Source organism: Argiope bruennichi, chromosome 6, assembly GCF_947563725.1.
Source record: "Argiope bruennichi chromosome 6, qqArgBrue1.1, whole genome shotgun sequence".
Lineage (NCBI taxonomy): Eukaryota > Metazoa > Arthropoda > Arachnida > Araneae > Araneidae > Argiope > Argiope bruennichi.
This window is the reverse complement of record NC_079156.1, coordinates 12,379,414-12,400,203: the sequence shown is the minus strand read 5'-3', so window position 1 is coordinate 12,400,203 and position 20,790 is coordinate 12,379,414. Positions and strand designations below refer to the sequence as shown.

At 28.3% G+C, this 20,790-nt stretch overlaps 1 protein-coding gene across 1 annotated transcript; it reads right to left on the bottom strand.

Moving 5' to 3' along the window:
- Positions 1–395: 395 nt before the first annotated feature.
- On the bottom strand, positions 396–16,077 carry LOC129971638 (F-box only protein 33-like). The gene is made up of 3 exons (XM_056085589.1): positions 15,653–16,077; positions 8,809–9,500; positions 396–3,988 (listed from the first exon to the last, which is right to left on the bottom strand). The coding sequence occupies exons 1-3, from the start codon at positions 16,060–16,062 to the stop codon at positions 3,702–3,704; spliced, it is 1,389 nt and encodes a 462-aa protein (XP_055941564.1). The 5' UTR covers positions 16,063–16,077; the 3' UTR covers positions 396–3,701.
- Positions 16,078–20,790: the final 4,713 nt, after the last annotated feature.

Below are 20,790 nucleotides of genomic sequence, written 5' to 3'. Positions count from 1 at the left end.
TTTGTAAGATAAATATATTTTTGTAAAGTTGTGGATTTATATAAAGAAGAAATTTTTAAAAAAAATCAGTTTCCCTGAATTTATACATGCAAAAAAAAAAAAAAAAAAACAATAGCAAACCAAAAACCTTTTTTTTCTCTATCAAACTCAATCAATGTTGACAATAAGTAAAATACTTGATTGAAAAATCTTCGATACCACTTTTGGCAGGACTGAATGTTATCTCTAATGGTATGAATGAATATAAGCAACAGAAATATGAATCAATAAATTATACAATTAGTGGCAAGTTGCTCTGAATCTTTGAAACATACTGTATGATTATGCAGATATTAATCTGTAAATGCAAGGCAATTCTTCTTGCAATAAAAACAATACATCCACAAATATTACCTTTTATTTCTAACATAAAAATACACAACTATAAAATCGACAACCAATTGAACTTTATCTAAGGATTTAAAAAAAAAAAAAAAAGCTGGAAACTGCAACAAACATAATGAAAAGAGTAAAATATTGCTGTAAGTAATCTTGCACCTAGAAATACACAAGCATTTGAAGAGTTCTAGAATCAACTATAAAGCTGAAACAAAAGAGCCGAGAAAGCTAATGGAAAAAGATGCATGCTTCGATTTTAAACAACTACTACATTTAATAAATGGAATATTAAAAATTTTAAAACACTTATATGAGATAAATATCCAAAATTGATAGTGTAGAGACCACAACATTGTTTGAAAACAAATGATCCACATAGAACAGCAGAACATGAAAGCAGAGTTTAAATCTTAAGTATAGAATGTGCTCTAAACTTTATACTTCCTGAATTAAAAATTAAGCTGCTTCATTCTTTGTTCAATAATTAAATGCAATTTTTTAAAAAAAATGATTACAAGCTTTTACACATTGAATTTAAACCATATCAAACTTTAACAGTATTAACTTAATGTAAGTTTCTTTGGCATTCTGGGATGAAAGAATAGGAACTACATAGAAATTCAAGACAGCAAATTCCATTATCAATAAAATAAAATGAGGAATTGATTGGATATATTTTAAATATGCTAATCAACACATTTAATCAACTTAATTTAAAATAAAATAAATCTAAATAAAGAATAACATTTACATTAGAATTTTTAAAATTAATATCTGGAACATAAAATATAATTGAGAATATTTCAAAGTAAAGTTGATTAAACATATATAATTAAATCTTTTTTCAAAAAATAATTTTAAAAGGAACTAGATTTTCCAAGTCCATTACATTTATAGAAAGCACATACAAACATTAAAGAAGGATATCAAAAAACATTGATTAGCAATTACAGCAGAAAAGCAAGCATGTCACAGGTTTGATATTTTTTTTTTCATGTGAATCAGCACCATTTCTACAGATCTCACAGTATAGTTTTTAGTTCTTTTAAAGCTAAAAAATTTAACAAAAAGAGGGAGGGGGGAGGAAACTGATTCACAATTGAAAAACATAACATACATAAACATCTGAATAAAGATATTAATACACTTTAACATTCAATAGTTGGTACATCGTTAACACCACCGATGTGATATATAGTGCTTGCTGCATATGTGGGATTTGAAGTACAATTGAAATTGCTCTATTAAGTTTATCACTCGGAATATAAAAAGGTATTCATACCTATAAATGCAATTCAAAATTAATCTTTTGCTTTTTTTAAATAATTATAAAAGCTGTATCAAATAAATTACTGGTGCTTCTGCAGTAGTATATAGATAATGTACAATATTGCACAATGTGAGGTAATACTAAACAATACTGCACATTATACTGAGTTCTGGAGAAGTTTTAAAAAAAATCTAATTTCTATCTTTTTACATTCTGACAATACTAAAATACATTCTTAATAAATAATAATAAAATAATAATTAATAATATTAAATAATTAAATAATAAAAATTTGAAATGAAGTGAAAAAAGATTATAATATTACATTGCGATTCAATGTTGTCCAAATATTGTATATTCAACACTCAAAGAAACTGAGATTTATATTCAATTTTTATCATTTAAAAAGCACTTGAAATTTCAAATTGCTTTTTCATGCTCATATTTTTTTATTTACTACTTTTAATGAAAGACTTGGTGAAAGAAGTATAAATCCCAGTCCTTTAAAGGGTTATTAACTTCATCACATTTCTGCATTATTAATAAAAATATTATCCCCAATTACACTAATAATATTAGGAAGACAGGTATAATTATTTTAAAAAAAGGCAAAACTTTTTGGCATGACTGAGTCACTTGAGCAATTTCAATTGCACTTAGTGCCCGGTATAGTTAGTGTACTTCAAAATATATAGTATTGCAGCATGGGTAGCCTGTCACTGTCTCACAATGGCTCCCAAACAGTGAGCAGAATTTGGTGTTAAAAACACAGTATGCATTGCACTTCTAGATCTAGAACAACGCTCAATATCACAGCTATCTCAATAAAAGACAAGATGGTTTTCGGCGGACTCGTCATACATTAGGTGTAAAATCTAGATTATAACTATCACACACTCACACACAGATGTAACAGATTTCTCCAATCTCGATATCACTGTATACCCAGATGGAAAAAATAAACAATAACAACGAGAACATGATCGTTCTTGTAGATGTAAAAGATCTCAAACGTTGTAAATATGTAAATCTGGAGCCTGCAAAAAGGGCCCATTTCTGCGAACATCACAATAAATTAAGAGAAATAAAAAATACTAGATCTTAAAAATAAACAAGTATGTCAAACAATGCACATTAAAAATATGTGCTATGGATTTTATCCTAAGGGCAATATAATTTTTCTCTATACAGATCTTGGTCACCCTTGGACGACCATTTCAGCTCAGCTATGCCTGTGCTAAAGTACACACGGTCAGCACCAAAATAAGGTTCATCGATTGCGAGGAAAAGCCTAAAATAGATTTGGATGTAAAGACACACCAAAGTTGGCACTTTTTATTTATTGATTTCTTTACCACCTAGACTCCCCAAAGTCTCTTCCCTGAGTTAGGACGCTACCTGGATGATGTCAGGAACATCAATACAAATGGAATGTTAACATTTATATATATACATTATATAATCTGTAATAGAACCCGCTTTCCCCGCAAGCGATGAGACAGTTGCCACATATAAAAGATGGAAGTGTGTGCGCATTTAAAAAGGATGTAATAGAGACGATGTAATCACAATTAGTTCTACATTTGAGCGCTGAGTTAGCTCAAGGCTACTACATGCATGGTCCTCGAATACAAGTACGTAAATCTCAACGATCGCCCTCGTCGCTACAATCTCCTCGCCATAGAGTGTGGCTCCTAACAAACGACATTGAAAGCATCCACAAAGAGAGCAGGCAAAAAAGAACACAATCAACCAACTTCTGGAGAGGGTACCGTCAATAAACTATTTTAAAAAAATAAAATCAAATAATACAGATGTTCCCCTTGTGAAGAAACCACATCATATATATATTCCCATTAAGAGAGATCATAAAAAGTTTTTCTTTTTGCACAACAGAATAGCTTATTTCTTTTAAAGAGATAAGAAGTTTGCACAAATATAAACACCTTTTTGCGATTACAACAATGACTAGCTTAAGACACAGTATTGTTAAACAGATAAGTAACATGTCATATTAATAGATTTTGATAAAAATAAGAGCATGCAACCGGCTTCACCACATCTGATCCCTCAAGATTTCGTCCAAATAAGCACCGTCTGCATCTATGTTCACATTCCGAACTGCAAGGGGGAGTTCGTTGAGGGTCATTGGTTGCCAGTACTGACCAAGGCCATAACTGACCTCATTCTGCATGTGATCCAGTGCTCCCTGCTGAGTTAGCTGCTCACTCTCTTCCAACTGGGTGGAGGAAATGCAACACGCTGGAATTTTTAGATCTTTTAATTGCTCTCCTCGTAGCCTAGAGACAGCAATAAGGCTGTCTGCACCAACTTCATAACCTAAAAAATACCAAAATGTCAGACTTTGGAAAGTCGTATAAATAGACTAAATTAACAATTATTTATGTAATTGTTTCCAAGTTATGTTATTCTTATTTAAAGAAAGGATTGTAACTACAAATCTTTTTTTCCTAATAGCTAGAACTTTAGGAAATAACATTATTAATAGCAAGTAAAAGCAATAATTAAACTATTAAATAATAGAAAAAAATTATTCAAGATACAGTTATAAGAAAAAATAAAATTGAAAGGAAAAGTCTTAGCAGAGACACGAGTAACTACAATCTTATTTCTAAAATCTGAAAAACTACTTTGAGTTAAAATGTCAAATAAATTAAGATATCAAAATGATGTACACCATCCTATCTAAATGTTAAACTTTCAAACAATTTGAAAAACAAAATAAAAATAATTTAATAAATATTACTTAAAAGTAATGTTTATTTTATAATATCATTTTATACAACTGTTTTTTTTTTTGAAATTTATTTTATAAAATTGCAGAGAGATAGCTTGTTTTCCTACAGAAAGATGAGTTATCAACAAGGGTGGATAGCGAGAAATTGATGAAAAATACTATTAAGCACTTTTTAAGCACCTTAGCAAAATAGAGAAATAATAAATAAGTAAAAATAAAAAATAAACACCTTTGTACATGTATACATAAATAGATCTATGTATTTTCTAAGCATAAGATGTTTTCTGTTTTATAATGCAAAGTTTTAATTGAAATATCTTTTTAAAAACTTTAAATGTGTATTCTTTAAATTTAATACTTATTTTTGTAACTGCACAACATCTTTGCAATATAAATTTGTAATACTTTCTAAAACAAATTATTATTATTATTTTGGTTTTGGAAAAAAAATGATAATTATAATAAAAAAAGAAAAACTATCAATATTGAAAAATTAAGTCAACTTTTATAAGATTAATAATAATAATTAAAATCTGTGATATTTGTCAACATTTCTTAAAATTACCAAATTTCTAGTTCATTCAGATAGATGCATCATTTATCAAAATGTCGTTAATGATGTAGACACATAACTTGAAACAAAAATTTTGTACTTGCTTTTTATATATGCAACAACAATCAAAATTTGACATGGCTAGGATGGAAAGCATAAATTTCCTCCTGCACTAACTCAATATATTCTTGTTTTTCTGTTTTGGAGTTTTATAAAGCTAAGAATAAAGCATTCTAGAACAGCTACCATCATAAGGAGAACAAAACTGCAGGGAATTGTTACATGATCTAAAAGAAATTTTTTTTAACTGAAAACAATAGCAGCATATCTCTTCCTACATCTGGAGTTTAGAAACAGCCTTTATTAAACATTTTTAACTTTCTGAAAATTTAATAAAATCCTGCTTTTCACCTTATATATAATATAACCTTTAGTTTTTAAAAGATTGCAGAAAAATGTGATTATATATTTTACAAAGAACTGAAATGCTTTAACAAATCCTAGTTTTCATAAATAACTGAAACAAATTCATAAAGTTAAAAAAAGTCAGCTCTATAGTTAAAAGCAAAATGAAAATAAAAGATGCCAATTGAAACATTTTTAAAAAGTACTTTTTAAATTCAGGGTGAGACAATATACCTTTTTGCTTCAAAATTTAACAAAACTCATCAATGAAGAATATTATTCAATGAAATGCTTTTAAATTAAAGCAAAAGCAGCTTTTTTCTTTTTCTTTTATCACAATATTAGCAGCATTTGAATAACGTGGTTCAATCATTTGAAGAAGCAATTGTATTGTTTTGAATTTCATTATAATAAAAAAACAAATTGTGTCTAAAAATAAATTTTTAAAAATTATTAAAAATAAAGGGAAAAATGCATTCATTCAAACAAAATTGGTATAATTGAAAAGCTATTTTTTATACTTTTAAATAGGTATAAAAATAGTTTTAATCAACTGAGAAAGTGAATAGTTCATATCACATGGCGAATAAATATGAAAATCTGCTACAGGCGTGCAAAGGAATATCAGAAATTAGGTTAGATTGCTTTACTTAAAAAATTAAAATATTTAACACTGACAAGATTGTCTTGAGAGATTTCTTGATTCTTAAAATTTTCACAGGTATTTCTGTTTAATTAGAATGAATAATATTTAATTGCTTCTGCAGTAATATTTATGAATATCCAAGACAATTTTATATTATTGTCAAATAATTTGCATTCAAGGAAAAATTGAGATAAGAGTACATTCCAAAAATCTCTAAATTTCATATTTTAATTAGTAAAAAAAATATAAGATTCTGGATTTTTTTTTTTTTTTTTGTCTAAACCAAATAATTACAGACAGATAAGCTTTTAAACTGTTGTTCTATATTTTCTAATAAGTCAAAGAAAAAAAAGCAAAATTTTATGAAGTGCTGAATATAATTTATGTACTGATATAATTGTAGTTTGAAAAAGAAAAGTTTTCTACAACCATAAACAACACATCTCCTTTTGAGTGATTTAAATAACATGGATCAAATAACGAATTTAAGCCACAAATATATCTGTGAAACAATTATAGAAATTACGGTAAGAGATTGGAGAATGCTCAAGTCTCATGATAAAATCTGTGACATTCTACAGCCTTCTGAAGGTGGAAGGGGGCAAATCTGATATGTGAAATGCTTTATTGCTCGATACATAAATATTTCATTGTTATATAATACAGGGGTGTTTGTGGGACCCCAAAAAATCCCCTGAAACTTTTACGGACTTACTACCGGCATTTTGGAGTTTCGAGAAGGGGGGGGGAGAAATGAAAAATTACAATTATGAAGTATTGAATGACCTAATTATAAAAGTTCAATGAATTACTTTTTTTGCAAAATTAATAACCATAAATTTTCAAACATATGAACTACTACATTTTATGCAAATATTTTAAATTACCAGAATTAATTCTTTTAAAAAAATTATCTAATTTCTGCTGCTTTTTTTTATTTTCTGATGTTTGTGGGTTTGTCTTTCTTTTGTGGTGAACTTCATAATTGCAGGAAGGTTGACTTTTATTTTCCTCATTTACAGTTGAAGAAATTTCCTCGAGAACAGCACATGCAGAGGTAGAAGCAGTTTGCTTTTCTGCTAATGTAGAAGGTTTTTCAGAGACTTTTATAGGTGACTCATCTGAAATACATGTTTTTAAGTCCTCTTGATATGTTTTCCAACTTCTGTTCATATTCAGTAAGAGATCTTTGTGAATTGGATCAGTCATTGGATTTTTTGAGCCATATTTTTCACATGAGGTTTCTTTAGAAGCCATTAAATCATATTTAATAGTCTGCACTGCATCTAGGGAATCAATCTTAAGAGAGGTTCTATAGTCAGTGACAAGTGTATCCATTAAGTTGAATGCACTTTCCACTAATGGGCCATGGAAGCAGCTAAGGCAGGCTTTGACCAATTTAGCCAATGTAGGATACTTATAATCATTTGTGAAATCATCTTTTAAATTAAAAACTTTAGACCAATATTTATCAATTGTACACTTGGCTTGATTTCCACTTTCATCAGATGTGTAGAGCATTTCTTTGGTGATATCAATATCACTCTGGTATAACCTTATTTCAGCTTCTACTTTTGACTTTTCATTATCACTAAAAATATGGGACATAAAAGATGATAATTTTTCAAAAGCTAATATTGTACTGGTTTTACCTCTTAGCTCTGGATCTAATGCTGTAAAACTAATTAGATATGAATTTTTAAGGGGTAATTTCTGTTTCATATGCTGAAATTTCAAAGTGAAATTCTCTTGCGTACATAAATAAAAAAAATATTTCAATAAGCGAAACGAAAAATTTACACGTGCATCAATAAATGAAACGAAAATTTTACACAGCGGAGAAAAAAAAGTTGCGAAGCGATCAATGACAAATAGCTAATACGGCGAAAAATCCCCCTTCTCTACTTATTGGCGCCACGCCAGGAGAGATAAGACCTTTGAACCCAGAGTCATGTTATCGCACATCTGGTCGAACGAAGACTCTCCTTTTTTTTCTGCCGCGCCTACTTGCCGAAAAGAATCCAGAAGAGAATGTCCGAGAACCGGGGAAATGAGTCATAACTCGCAATAAGGAAAGAACAAAAAAGAAGTTTTTTTCCCCCTTTTCACGCATTATCACTGCCTTTGGAGAAAGAAAGGAAAAGTTTTCACCACACACACTGACCTTGCGTTTTCTGCTTTCAAAGCAAACAAAATTACCCAGATCAAAATAAATAATTCATTATTATTCCTACTTCCTTTTGAACGACGATCCCCGGAATTTCCGGGTATTGAAGTTCAAAATCCCCGGAATTCCGGGGTTTCCCCGGAGAACAAACACCCCTGATAATAGAATTTTTTAAAGTAAATTTAAAAAAAAACTGATTGCCACTCAGATGATTAAGGTGTAATGAACAAGATTAAGAAAGTTATCGTCATATGAGATACCACTGAGCTGATCCTTGAGATGTTTTTTGGAGTTATCTTTATATTTTTCTGTAGCCGTTGCTTTTGCCCTTGCAAATTTACATTTTGAGTTTTTACATCTGAAATATAGTATTAATTAAGTAAATTACGAAAGCACAATAATTTCACCTATTGGTAATGCTTAGAACTATTAACAGCCCCCCTGCCAATTCTTCACTCCATGGCGTCTTAGTCTTATAACACCTCTTATGAAGTTAGCTGCTAGTTAGTTGTTATATTAAGCTAAACTTCACATACAATCAATATTATACGAATCACTTAGTAATAAAATTTATATTTTCATGGAAGACATAAAAAAAATTCATCAATATTGAATCAAATATAATACAAACCTATTATTTTGACATATGTTAATTTCTTACACCTCCAGGCCAGCATGACCAGTGGATCAACACCACCTCTGAGAAAAGTGGCAGCTGGTGACAAGTCATCATTCAACTCATCTACCAGGACTAATGACCGAAGGGAATGGTCATTCAGAAAGGCTATGCGAGTCAAAATGTCGACATCAAATCCAGACGAGAAGTAGACTCGGAAGTGTGCTAAAGGCATTTCACCACTCAGGACATGTCTGACATTCTCTGCAAGGTTGTGAAAGTGGAGCAAATTGATGGTAACTTCCAGATTTGGACTATGCAATGTCAGCCTCTTCCAGGCAGCATCACTAACCTTGGGAAAACGATAATCAAACGAATGGACATGGATGATCAGGTGAGACAATGGCCTGTGTTGGGTTTGAGAAAACACATCAAGAAGTTGGTCATTTAGGTAGTCATAATCAATGCTGAGGCGTTCAAGTTGGAGGAAGGTTTTAAAGAGTGAGGTGTTGAGGTCATTGATGAAGTAGTTACCGGGGACTTCTTTCACACTGGAGAGGTGGAGGGATCGCAGACATTTGGCCTGATATTTGGACAGTGGAGCTAGAAAGTGCTCAGAGAGATCAAGGAGCTCTTCTATACAGCCCAAAGAGAGATGTTCCAGACAATGAGCTCGTTTGATGATTCTTATCAGGAATTCAACATACCTGAAATTAGAATGTTCTTTTTAATGTTGTTAAAATTTCTTTAAAAATTCACAACATTAATCCTTGATATACAAACTAATAAGCCTTAACAAAACATAGCATTTTTACAATTCTATTTTATTCTTTAACAAGACTTCTTAATTAGGGCAATTTGAAGGTAATAATGGATAAATTTAATCATTTACCTATTCAAATTTTTTTTTTTACAAATTAACTAGAGAAGTTTTTAAAATGTGCAGTCATCTTGATGATATCAAGAAGCTACAGAATATTTAGCATATGGAATCTACATAGGATAAGCATCCAACATAAGAATATGGGATCCAAATGTTTTTCACCAACAATTTTTAAAAAGGTTTTTAAGCTTAAAAACAAAGTAATTAAATGCACACACAATAAGCAAAGACATTTATATACTTTTGATTCTACTAAGTTAAATGGAACTGAAATTTTTATTTGACATTCTATATGTGAATGAAATTATTCACAAGCTTTTGATTCAGAGAATTTAAAATTAGTCTTTAAAAAAAATCTCATTTTACAAATTACACACTAAATAAATCTTAACAGTGAATATTAGTTTGATTAAGGGGGGAGGCAGCACATCAGAAATTGTCAACTATTTAATTGTTATAAAAAATGAAACATTTTAAATTACAAGAAATAGAAATATTTCACACATGCAAAAGGAATGAAGATCACAGATATAAATCTAACTGGTCTAATCTACGATATATCTATATGTGATAAATGGTTTATCCCCAATTAATTTTTCAATATATTTTCCATATTGACACATGTAAAAATTTATAAACAGTTTTATGCTCTAGAAATGAAAGTACAGTACAGTTTTTCTTCAAAGCTCACTCATAAATACCAAGAGGCATAAGTAAGATTTTAATGAATGTTTCGCAAAAATTAAATGTTCATTGTTTATTTATTAAAGGCTATGCTTTCACACATTAAAAAAAATATATTCAAATTTCAGTACTTCTATTAATATTAAATGGAAATATTATAAATAATTTAAATTATTTTATTTGCTTCTAAATTTTAACTCTCAGTATTTAACTATGTTCTATATCTTTAAAAATTATTAATACTATAGTGAAAAAAAAATTGTATGGTGCTTTTGATACAATCCCATTTTCTCAAGATTTAAAAATTGTTTGGAGCAGCTGCTTTTTTTAAAAGTAATAGATACTAAAAGGATTCAACATATATTTTACAAAAATTAACTTATTGATAATTTAGAAAATAGTTAATATTATAAAAAAGCATTTTTAATGTAACAAATGTTTTTAAAATGCATGAATGTTGGTATTTAATCAAGTACTAACATTAAATGTATTTTTACGTTTCTTGCATATAACAATTTCACCAAATAATTATGAACAGCTCACTTGATAAGTGGTAACTGTAATCTTTATTATGTAATAAATAACTGAAATCTTATTGAGACTACAGAAACTGAATACTTAAGCAAGGGGTTTATGATATTTTTTATTAATATAAGTCGAGAAAATATTTTTATCTTTAACAACACTAGGGGAATCAATTTGAAATAAAAAAGGATTAAGCTCCATCGATTAATAAAGGAGAATAGGTCACTTAGAGAACAAATTTAATTTTTCATAATAAATAAAGGGATAATTTAATCAGAGACATGGCAAGTATCTTGCATTAGAGAAATGAGAAGAAAAATGCAAACTCTTGAGATAAATGTTACCAAATTAAAAAACTAATATTTTCTAGGTATCTTATTTATCATTGTGCTAGCATAGTACAAGGCTTAACATTTTCAATCAACAATTTTTTTATTGAAAATTGGAAAATTATATTGTATACAAAGTCTATTGCTATATCATATATAATTGAAGAGCTAATAAATGATGAGATATCAGTGATCCAAAAAGTTTATATTATCACTTTTAATGAATACCTTTTAAAGTTTAAAAAATCATAAATTATAAAAAATTTGAAAAATTCTATCAAGACACAAATTATTTTTATGATTAATAATAAAGCCTTATAGAATTTCTTTTTCAACAAAAAATTGATCACAACTTTATTTAAGGAACTAAAACTTGATTTATTCAAATACACATAAATTATATTAACTTGATTATGGTTGAAATCAATTTCTTTGTACTGAATTATCTTTCACAAGTTACTGAAGAAAAGTAATGTTAGAATAATACAAACAATTTTGAAAGTTCAATGTATTATAATTCAAATTTAAATACTGTTTTTAAAATACTGACAAAATTAAAGCACTAGTCACTAAATTTAGAAGCATTTTTATTTAAACATATAACTTCGTCTTAAGATTTTCTGAAATGACAATCATCTCAATTTTAGAGATCCAATTGATTTAATTATTCTTTTTGATGGAAACAATAATATATACATATATTGAATCATAATCAGTATTCTAATTTATGTATCACTATTCTGATGATACATTCATCTATTCAGTTTTTCTACATGCGTTCAATTCACAGAGGTAATAAAATTTTAAGGGAGAGTATTATTATGTATGTTTCTACAGAATATGAAAACTAACTGAAAAGTTTTCTTTAATGCAGTAAAGAAAACCACATTTTATCGATATAAAAATTTAAGATGAAATTAGAAAATTCCAATTCAAATTTCCAATTTATTCTTGCCAATCACTTATGAAATTTTTTGCAATCTTATAATTAAAGAGTTCAAAAATTCACTTATATCCTTGGAAATTCTATGTATGGATATATTCATAAAATAAGAGAAATTCAGAAATAAATAGAAATCTTTGTTTACATAGCTGAATCAGATAATATATAATTTAATTCAGAACATACTGAAATAATTTTCACAGAAAATTCATACACACACAGGGAAAGGAAAATCAAATGAAGAGCAATTTTTATTTAGAGAGTCTTCAATTAACTATCACTTTAAACTTTTTAATTTATAGGAACTAAAAAGTATTTATCAGAGCAATTTTTCAAATTTTGAGCAAGATTATATCAATGAAATTTTTATTTTCTGAAATTAAAAACATAAAATAAGCATTTCACATTAAGGTTTCATCTATATTATTTTTAGCATTCAAAATATCAATAACTCCTATATTGGAAATGCAAGCTCCAAGTTTAAGGTTTTCATTTGATCCATAATTTATATAAGCTGATTATTTCCAAACTAAGGACTAATAATTGAAAACTTGTTCAGCTTTTCTCTTTTTAGTGCACTTTTGATTTAAAAAATGTTACTGTTTAAAGGCTTTACTTTTCTAAAAATACTGTATCTTACAATATTCCCTGGGACTTTTTCAATTAACATTTATTTACTCATTAAGTTTACAAATTTTCTTGTATTTGATTCATTTAAAAGGTGGTCTTTCGTATTATCTTTTGCTAATTTATCGATTTGATATGTGATCCGTTATATGTTGATTCTTAAGAATCAATAGATACTTAAAATAGTAATATTAGCTATTTGCACACTTATCGAAAAATTATATTAGAAATTATGATTAGAAAGCTGATTTTGGCAAATACAAAACTTGCATTTACACAGGGCAAAATCAGCAATTTCTTCATACAATGAATATAGTTTTACTGCTTTTGTAAACTTAATAAATAAAAAATTTTGAACTATAGTCATATTTATCCATATGATATTGTCATGAAAAATATATTGAATAATTCTTTCAAATTTTATAAACAAATTACTAAAATATGCTGCATTAGTAGAAACCTTTGCCAAGTCTATATCCTCCAATATTGGTTACCCAGTCAAAAGTAGCAGTTATTACTGATATATTACATGTAATGTAATAATATTAACAAATTACTGATGAATAGATATTTGTAAATAATTTTAACAAATTAAAACATATATTTCCAAAAATTATTTAAGATACTTAATAATGACTAAATATATAAGTAAAATATATATATTTTAAACAAATTTTTAACAAACAGTGTTGATATATTTGATGAACAAAATCTTATTTTGATCAAATAACACTATTTTTAAAAATTTAAATTTTTTTCTTTAAATAACAGTCATTTATGCTTTTCTTAAGTCATCATTACTCAGTTTAATATCATAACAAACTTACACATTCATTTGTGTTATGAGAAGCGATTCTTGTATTTGTGCTAAAATAAGATTCCCCCCCCCCCCGAATGAAGCTAAAAATACTTTCATTATCCATACTGCAGCATGTAAAGATTTGTGAAAAGGACATCTTCAACATATTTTGTGGTTTTCCATACATACTTTTTTTAAAAACTATATATATATATATATATATATATATATATATATATATATATATATATATCCTTTTTTTAATAGTTTTCCATTATATATCAGTAATTCTGTAGTTTTCACCTATTTTCTGTAGTAACTAAGGAAATTTTATAGCTGTAGGAAGGTATGCAAGTTCCTGCTTCCAATTTCTTCTAGAAATCTAAACACAAACAACTCAAAAATCGACTAAAGTAAATAATTTGAAACAAAATAATTAGGATAGCAAACAAATAAAAGTAAATACTTATGCACTGTAGTATAAAAAAAGATTCAAATCAACATATATACAAACACCAAATAAATATTTTCAAGCATAAAATATTATGAAGGATATCAATCAATTATCAATTGTGGTGATATACTAAAAATAAAATACTGAAAATAAATTTTAAATGTTCAGTTATTTTTTTTTTTTCAAATAAATTTATTATCTATTTTCACATTACCTAAATTTCATTCCACCCACATTTATTCATTAATTAATAGAATTATAAATTTTAAAAATTACCATATGTTAGAGATGTTCAAAGCTATATAAAATTAACTAATATTCCATAAAATTTGATAAATAAAAATAACTTATAATCTAAATTAATTAAAGAAACTTATGATCAGTTTTGTTAAATTTCCTGTTTAAGATTTCAACTTAATCATTTGCCCTTCAAGTACAAATGAAGATTTTCACTGTGCTTTTCAAGACATGCTCACTAAGTACTTACAAACTCGGTAAAAAATTTTTTAATTGGATGAAAAAATTATAAGTGTTTTGAGCTTGAGGTATCATTGCAAGTGAATGTTATTCCAATAATAGTGAATTGCAATAGGTTATTTTAATGAATCAAACTCACAAAAACTCAAATTATGAAGTTGCAGAGATTTTAGTTAATGAAAGGTAATTCAAAACTCAAAAGCTTTTATAAAATAATAATAATTTCAACTCTAATATGATAAATAAGAGGTTAAGTAAAATCCAAAATTACTCAAAAAGTGTAGGAAAAATTTTAATTACTTTCTTAACCAAAACTATGTTTTTCTTTATACAACTGTATTAAACGACTAACAGGAATAAAATACAACACATTTTTCATATTGATGTTCTCTGGACTTCATTTTTATAAGATAAGTAACAGAAGTAGAGCATCTGCAGATTCAAATTTGTTAAACAGCCTATAATCTAAATTTTCAATGAATATTAGAATAACAATGGATAAAAGAAAACTTCAAAATAAATTCACATTCCATTAAAATATAATAGGCGAGAACTTTGCAAAATATAAACAATAATAAATGGGCACAATCATGCTGCTTTCCATCTGCATTTCTAACTACAAATATAATCCAAATAAATAAAAAATAAAATTTTGGATAAACTACTGTAAATGCAAATACCAACAGATTTCATTAAAGAAAGAACTATTTAAGTCTTTTACACCATTTTTATGTTCTTTTCTTAGTAAATAATTAAGCACAGAATAAAATATCAATAAACAAAACTCTATGATAAATCTGGATTTTAATTAAACCAATTCTTAAATAATCCACTTTCAAATTTAAATAAATTTTCCATTTTATACTCCAAAATACATTTTAAAGGCTCAATATAAAATCTTACATATAATGAAAAATAATCCAATATAAGGCGGACTTTAATGATACTTAAAAATTACCTTTTATATAAAATTTCATTATTATACTAAAAAATTATTTGTAACATGCAAAAAGCTAAACTTATTAAAACAAAATGCTAAATGTTAATAAATACAAAATCGCATAAAAGTATTATAGAATCAGTAGATAGTGGATTGCGAAACCATAATGTCAAAAACGAAACTTGGCAGACGACTTACTGGTCTAAGGATAGCGTATCATTGTAATCAGTCCACTCCAGTCGAGAGCTTAGTGGTTTTATGGACAATGCACGCAGATTATTGTTGCATGTAAGAACTTTTAAAACTTCTTTGCAGAGCTGGACGTCTCTGGGGTTTGAAGAGTTGACTTCGATTATGACTTCGCGGACGAATCTTCCGCAGTGCTTGGCTAGAAATCTGGCCCCATTACTCTGATTGACTGTTTTATTATCACAGCTGTTTAATTGGAATACGACTTTACGCCATAGTTTTGGATGGAAAAGATTATTTCTCCAAGCCTTACACACAGAAGATGCATTTAAACGATCTCTTAAGCTTAAAAATGAAAAGATTTCGACAATAATAATACTGGGTAAATTGTTCCATAAACCACTGCTCTCGCCCGCCATTACTTTTCTTTACTAACTGAGTGTCGATCGTTGCCAGATGTTAGTGAAAGAATAGGTCAAATTCCTTACGTCATTCAACGTCACACATATTTTCCCCTTGTAAGGAAAACAGGATTTTTATTATGATGGCACAATAGAAAATTATTCTTTTATTACGAATTCTTTAATCCAATTTTACAAATAGCTTTTAGATTTTTTTTCAGCCCTCATAACTGTTTAAAGAAATATTTATGGCGAAAACAATTTCCTGCTTTCAAAAAATAATGCATTTTTTTTTAGAAAAAAAAAATAAAAAGATGGTGTGAATAATTTTCTTCCCCAAGAATGTAAACAATCTTACTTTTTATAATTATAATAGCTATTTTTCCCTCGTTTTGTGGTATAACTTTTTTCTAACATGCCTCAAAGCTGTACCATTTAAGTAATGTTGAGTTTAAGTTAAAAGAATGATTTTTACCTTATTAAAGAAATGAACCTTATGAAATATTTTGTTAATTTTCTAATGAAGTGTTAGTTTGTTGTTTATTCTATAAATATGATAAATTAATGAATAATTATGAAAGTAGGCTTTTTGTTCAACTGACACTTTACTGCCAAAAAAAAAATTTAAAACATAAGAATTTATCTTAAATAAATATATTTTAAAGTATTTAAAACAATATACTTGCAAATTATATTTTAAATCGCATTTCATTTTTGATGCAATAAAACTTTTAATGAAAAAAAAATCGCATGTTCTTAGTTTACAATACAACTAGATGGCGCCATGAGCATTCCGTTATATCTTCCATTCGTATCGCCACCTATCAATCAAAGGCAGAGAATTTGATTTTTTTTCTTTGCATCTTTATTTCTAAATAAATATCAACAATTAGGATTTTTTTTTCAGATTTATTATATGAATTGAGGGGATCCTCATAATAATTATTCTGATTTAATTATTTTTTTTTAGGTTTCAAATCATTTTAATTATTTTTTACGTTTTTGTTATTTGAAACACTGAAAAAAGAAATTTATCATAAGATTTTAATTTTTATATCTTAAATATAAGATTTTAAACATATTTCTCCAGCAAAATTTATGAGGAATTTATGAATTTATGTTAAGTAATCATAGTTTAATTTTATAAAAAGAAAATTTAAATTTTCTTAGCTATGCAGTATCAACACAGGTTTCAATAAATAAAAAGGAAATGATGACTCGAAGTAATGAACAATGCCACAAAAGTTTTAAAACACCATTTTTCATAATAAAATGTGAAAAATGTTTGGAAATTTTTCTAGGGCAATCATCCGGAGCTTGTAAAGAAGTTGACAGTGAATTGTTCCTGATGAGAGTTAATCGAATAATGAATTTGTAATTTTCAAAATTTTCGCTTCTGACATTTGCAACTCTCAATACGCTTCGAATGTCAAACATTTCATTTATGTTAGAAATGTTGATGTTTTACATTTTAATTACAAAATATAAAATGCTTCATTCAAGATTTACATTGCTTTATTTCATTTCGAGTGCATTCAATAAAATTTATAAAATAGCAAAAACATAAACAGGGCTTAATTTACATGTAAAATTCTACCCGAAAGTTACACAACTAGTAAGAGAGAAAAGAATGATACTAGACATTCAGAGGGTAATCTCAAAATTTCTGTTTATCTATGACATAAGTTATTGGATAGGTTGAGCGTTCTGTAATTAAATGTCTTATATACGCACACATAATGGTAGCTTGCCAATTCAAAATGCAAGAAGATATTTTTGAAGAACTTTCACAACAGATTTGTCCAAATCAATGAATAGCATATTTTCTCTCTCTCTCTCTCTCTCTTTTTTTTTTTTTTTTCTTCATACTTGCAATGAGCCTTGTTTTAATTTCACAGTGCGGTAGCAACGACAGGCAATAATCCAATATCAAGATTAGGATTAATGCGAAGTACAATTAAATTCATTTTTCGGGGGGAGAGGTGGAGTATGTTTTATAGTTTCAGTAGAAAATTTATCATTTTAATGAAAATTTTTATAACTATATAAAATATTTTTAAATGTAATGAAATACTAAAAAAGAAAGAATTTTCGAATTAATTGCATAATAACAGATATCTCTAAAAAAATTTAATTCTTAAAAAGTCATTTTAACTTTAAAAACTATTTAAACATGTTCCAACCATTATAAAGCTATAATGGTTGAAACATGTTTAGGACTATATATTGACTAATTAGATAAATCAAAAGGGAATCAAGGGTGTGAGATCATTTGTCCATGAAAATAAAAGGTCCTATTTCAAAATAATTCCTTTAGGTGCATTAAAATTTTTAAAAAATGTAACCCACAAATAATAATTCATAAAATTATTTAAGTGATTTCGAAAAATTTGTAGGCTGTGCTATGGAACACATTATATATATTCATAGCAGTTGAATTTCGGAAAAAAAAAAATGGGAAACTCGAATTGACTCCCAAACTATTCCCAACACTATTTGCACTTTTGCTCTTTCATACTTAAGGTACCGAAAGAAAAAGTGTTGAACCTTCTCCCAGCATCAGACATTTCCAAATCCACAAAACCTTTCTAGATGTGAACATAATAAGTAAAATATTCTTGTTGAGTATTTTACTTACTAGAGCAAAGTAAGTAAAGTACACTGTAAGTTTAGTAAAGTTCTTTGTAAGTCTAGTAAGTAAAATGCTCTGTTGAGTATTTTACTTACTAGACCAAAGATGAGCAAACTATTTAGGTTAAGAAAAAGAAAGGCTTTTCAATATAATCCAGTGATTACCACAATGACCCACAATGGTTGCTGAACATCATATGGGCATGAAATTCACAAAATAGTTATATCTGAGCGACATCAAAAACTCTTGAATACACGACCAAACCAGTACATTATTCGCGTGTCAATTTTTGGCTCCCGCGTTCTTCTGGGCCATCCTGCATCCTGTTGGAAAACTGGTTCCGTCTCTGCAAAATAGTGTTTTACGCATTTGAGAAACCATATTGTGCCTTCTTAGCAGCAAAGACGTGCGTTATCACCTTCATGCAAGATGCTGCCTCGTCTCAAGTTTTTCTTTCCGTCAAGACGTTTATTTTAGGCGCATTATTGAAAATCGAGTGATAAGCCGAGGATGTAAGATTAAATGGCTCTCACGATCGCCAGACCATACTCCAGCGAATTTTTCGTTGGTAGATTATCTAAAATTTCGCGTCTAAAGAGAATCTCCGGTTACTTTGGTGGAACTGAAAGATGCCATTGAATGGGTCGCTGGTGGCTTCGATGCCGTCAAGTTACATCTAGCTGTAATAGATATAGTTACGAGCCTCACTTGCTTAATATCTTGTAGAGGGGGTCATTTTGAACATCTTTTGCTTTAACATGAAATGCGCTGCTTTAAGTTACTCTGTTTTCTACATGAGCACCATCTATCGTTCATTTTTTAATGGGGAAAAAATCCAAAGTCTATCTGAGCATATTCCCTCAAAATGCAATTCTTTTTGAGCATTACTTTTCTTATTATGATTTTTTTGACATTCGCACACCTTGTTCGACTAAATTTAGAATTTTTTTTCTCTTCTTTATTCCTGATTTCGTCATCAATGTTCTTAACTCGGTACGTCCTCGTCAAAATAAAGTTTCCAAAAGATTGACGGTGTTTAGCGGGGAGTGACATTTCGATGGACCTACCAAAAATACATTTCGGGCAGCCGTATGCACGATTGAAGGCCTTAATGCGAAGGAGAGGCATCGGACCGACGTATGATGAATGGCGGGCACGACGGCATCGCTCGATCGGCATCTGCATGAGAGACTGCGATCAGAAATCAATTCATGTCACTTATGCAGAAAAGGTACTGCAAAAATTATTTCAACCACATCGGATGCATTAATAAAAAATTGCCCCGAAAGAGGCGTAGCGTTGCAATCCACGTAAGTAAAACGGAAGTTTGTGGCCTATTTAAACAAAAACATTCAAATTTTGCTCACAATCAGAAGGAAGTTTTGAGTGATAATTCCTTAAATAGTTAATTTTTATTAAATACTATCCGCCTTTGGCGACCAGCCGGTTCGCCGATCTTAATGTCATTAAAATTTTAAATTAAGCACTTTATATATTTTAATAGCTTCTTCATCAAAATATTTTTAAACTTCAAATTTTAATAGTCATATAAATCCCTCAAACTTTTATAAAGTCCTTAAACCATAATGTGCTATATTTCTCTCTAATTTTCTGTCAGCTCCTGTAAAATTCCAACTTTAAATTAAAGTGAAAATGATTAAACTGCAATTAATATAAAAAAACATTTTTTACTAAAATCCAGCTTTTTAAAATTTAATTAATTAGTTTTATTAAATTAATTTTATTAAATTTTTTTTGAAAATTCATTAAAAATAGAAATTTGATTTGTTCGTTAAGATATTAGTACTATTAAAAGGATAGATTTTTGATCTTCAATATGATATAAAAATCAATTTTGTGCTTTAATATTTTTGGAATTTATAGCGGAAAATGTCAAAATTTTTCTTAATTTTTAATTAATTAAGATGCACATTTCCGACCTCCAAGATATGCATGTGCCAAATTTGGTAACTGTAGGTCGAACGGTCTGGCGGTCTGTAGAGCGCCAACACACACACACACATGCTGTTTTTTTTTTCATAACATCAAACCTTAAATTTATTTTCTCTCTCGCATATGGCTTTGCCATCACACTGTCTTGACTTCTGACTCGC

Bases quoted from the DNA above. Each gene is read 5' to 3' on its own strand.
- LOC129971638 (XM_056085589.1), bottom strand. From the start codon at position 16,062: ATGGCGGGCGAGAGCAGTGGTTTATGGAACAATTTACCCAGTATTATT. The intron at 9,501-15,652 runs GTAAGTCGTCTG...TTCTAATTTCAG, and splicing joins GATACGCTATCCTTAGACCA to GTATGTTGAATTCCTGATAA. The intron at 3,989-8,808 runs GTTTGTATTATA...GGTATTTTTTAG, and splicing joins AACATATGTCAAAATAATAG to GTTATGAAGTTGGTGCAGAC.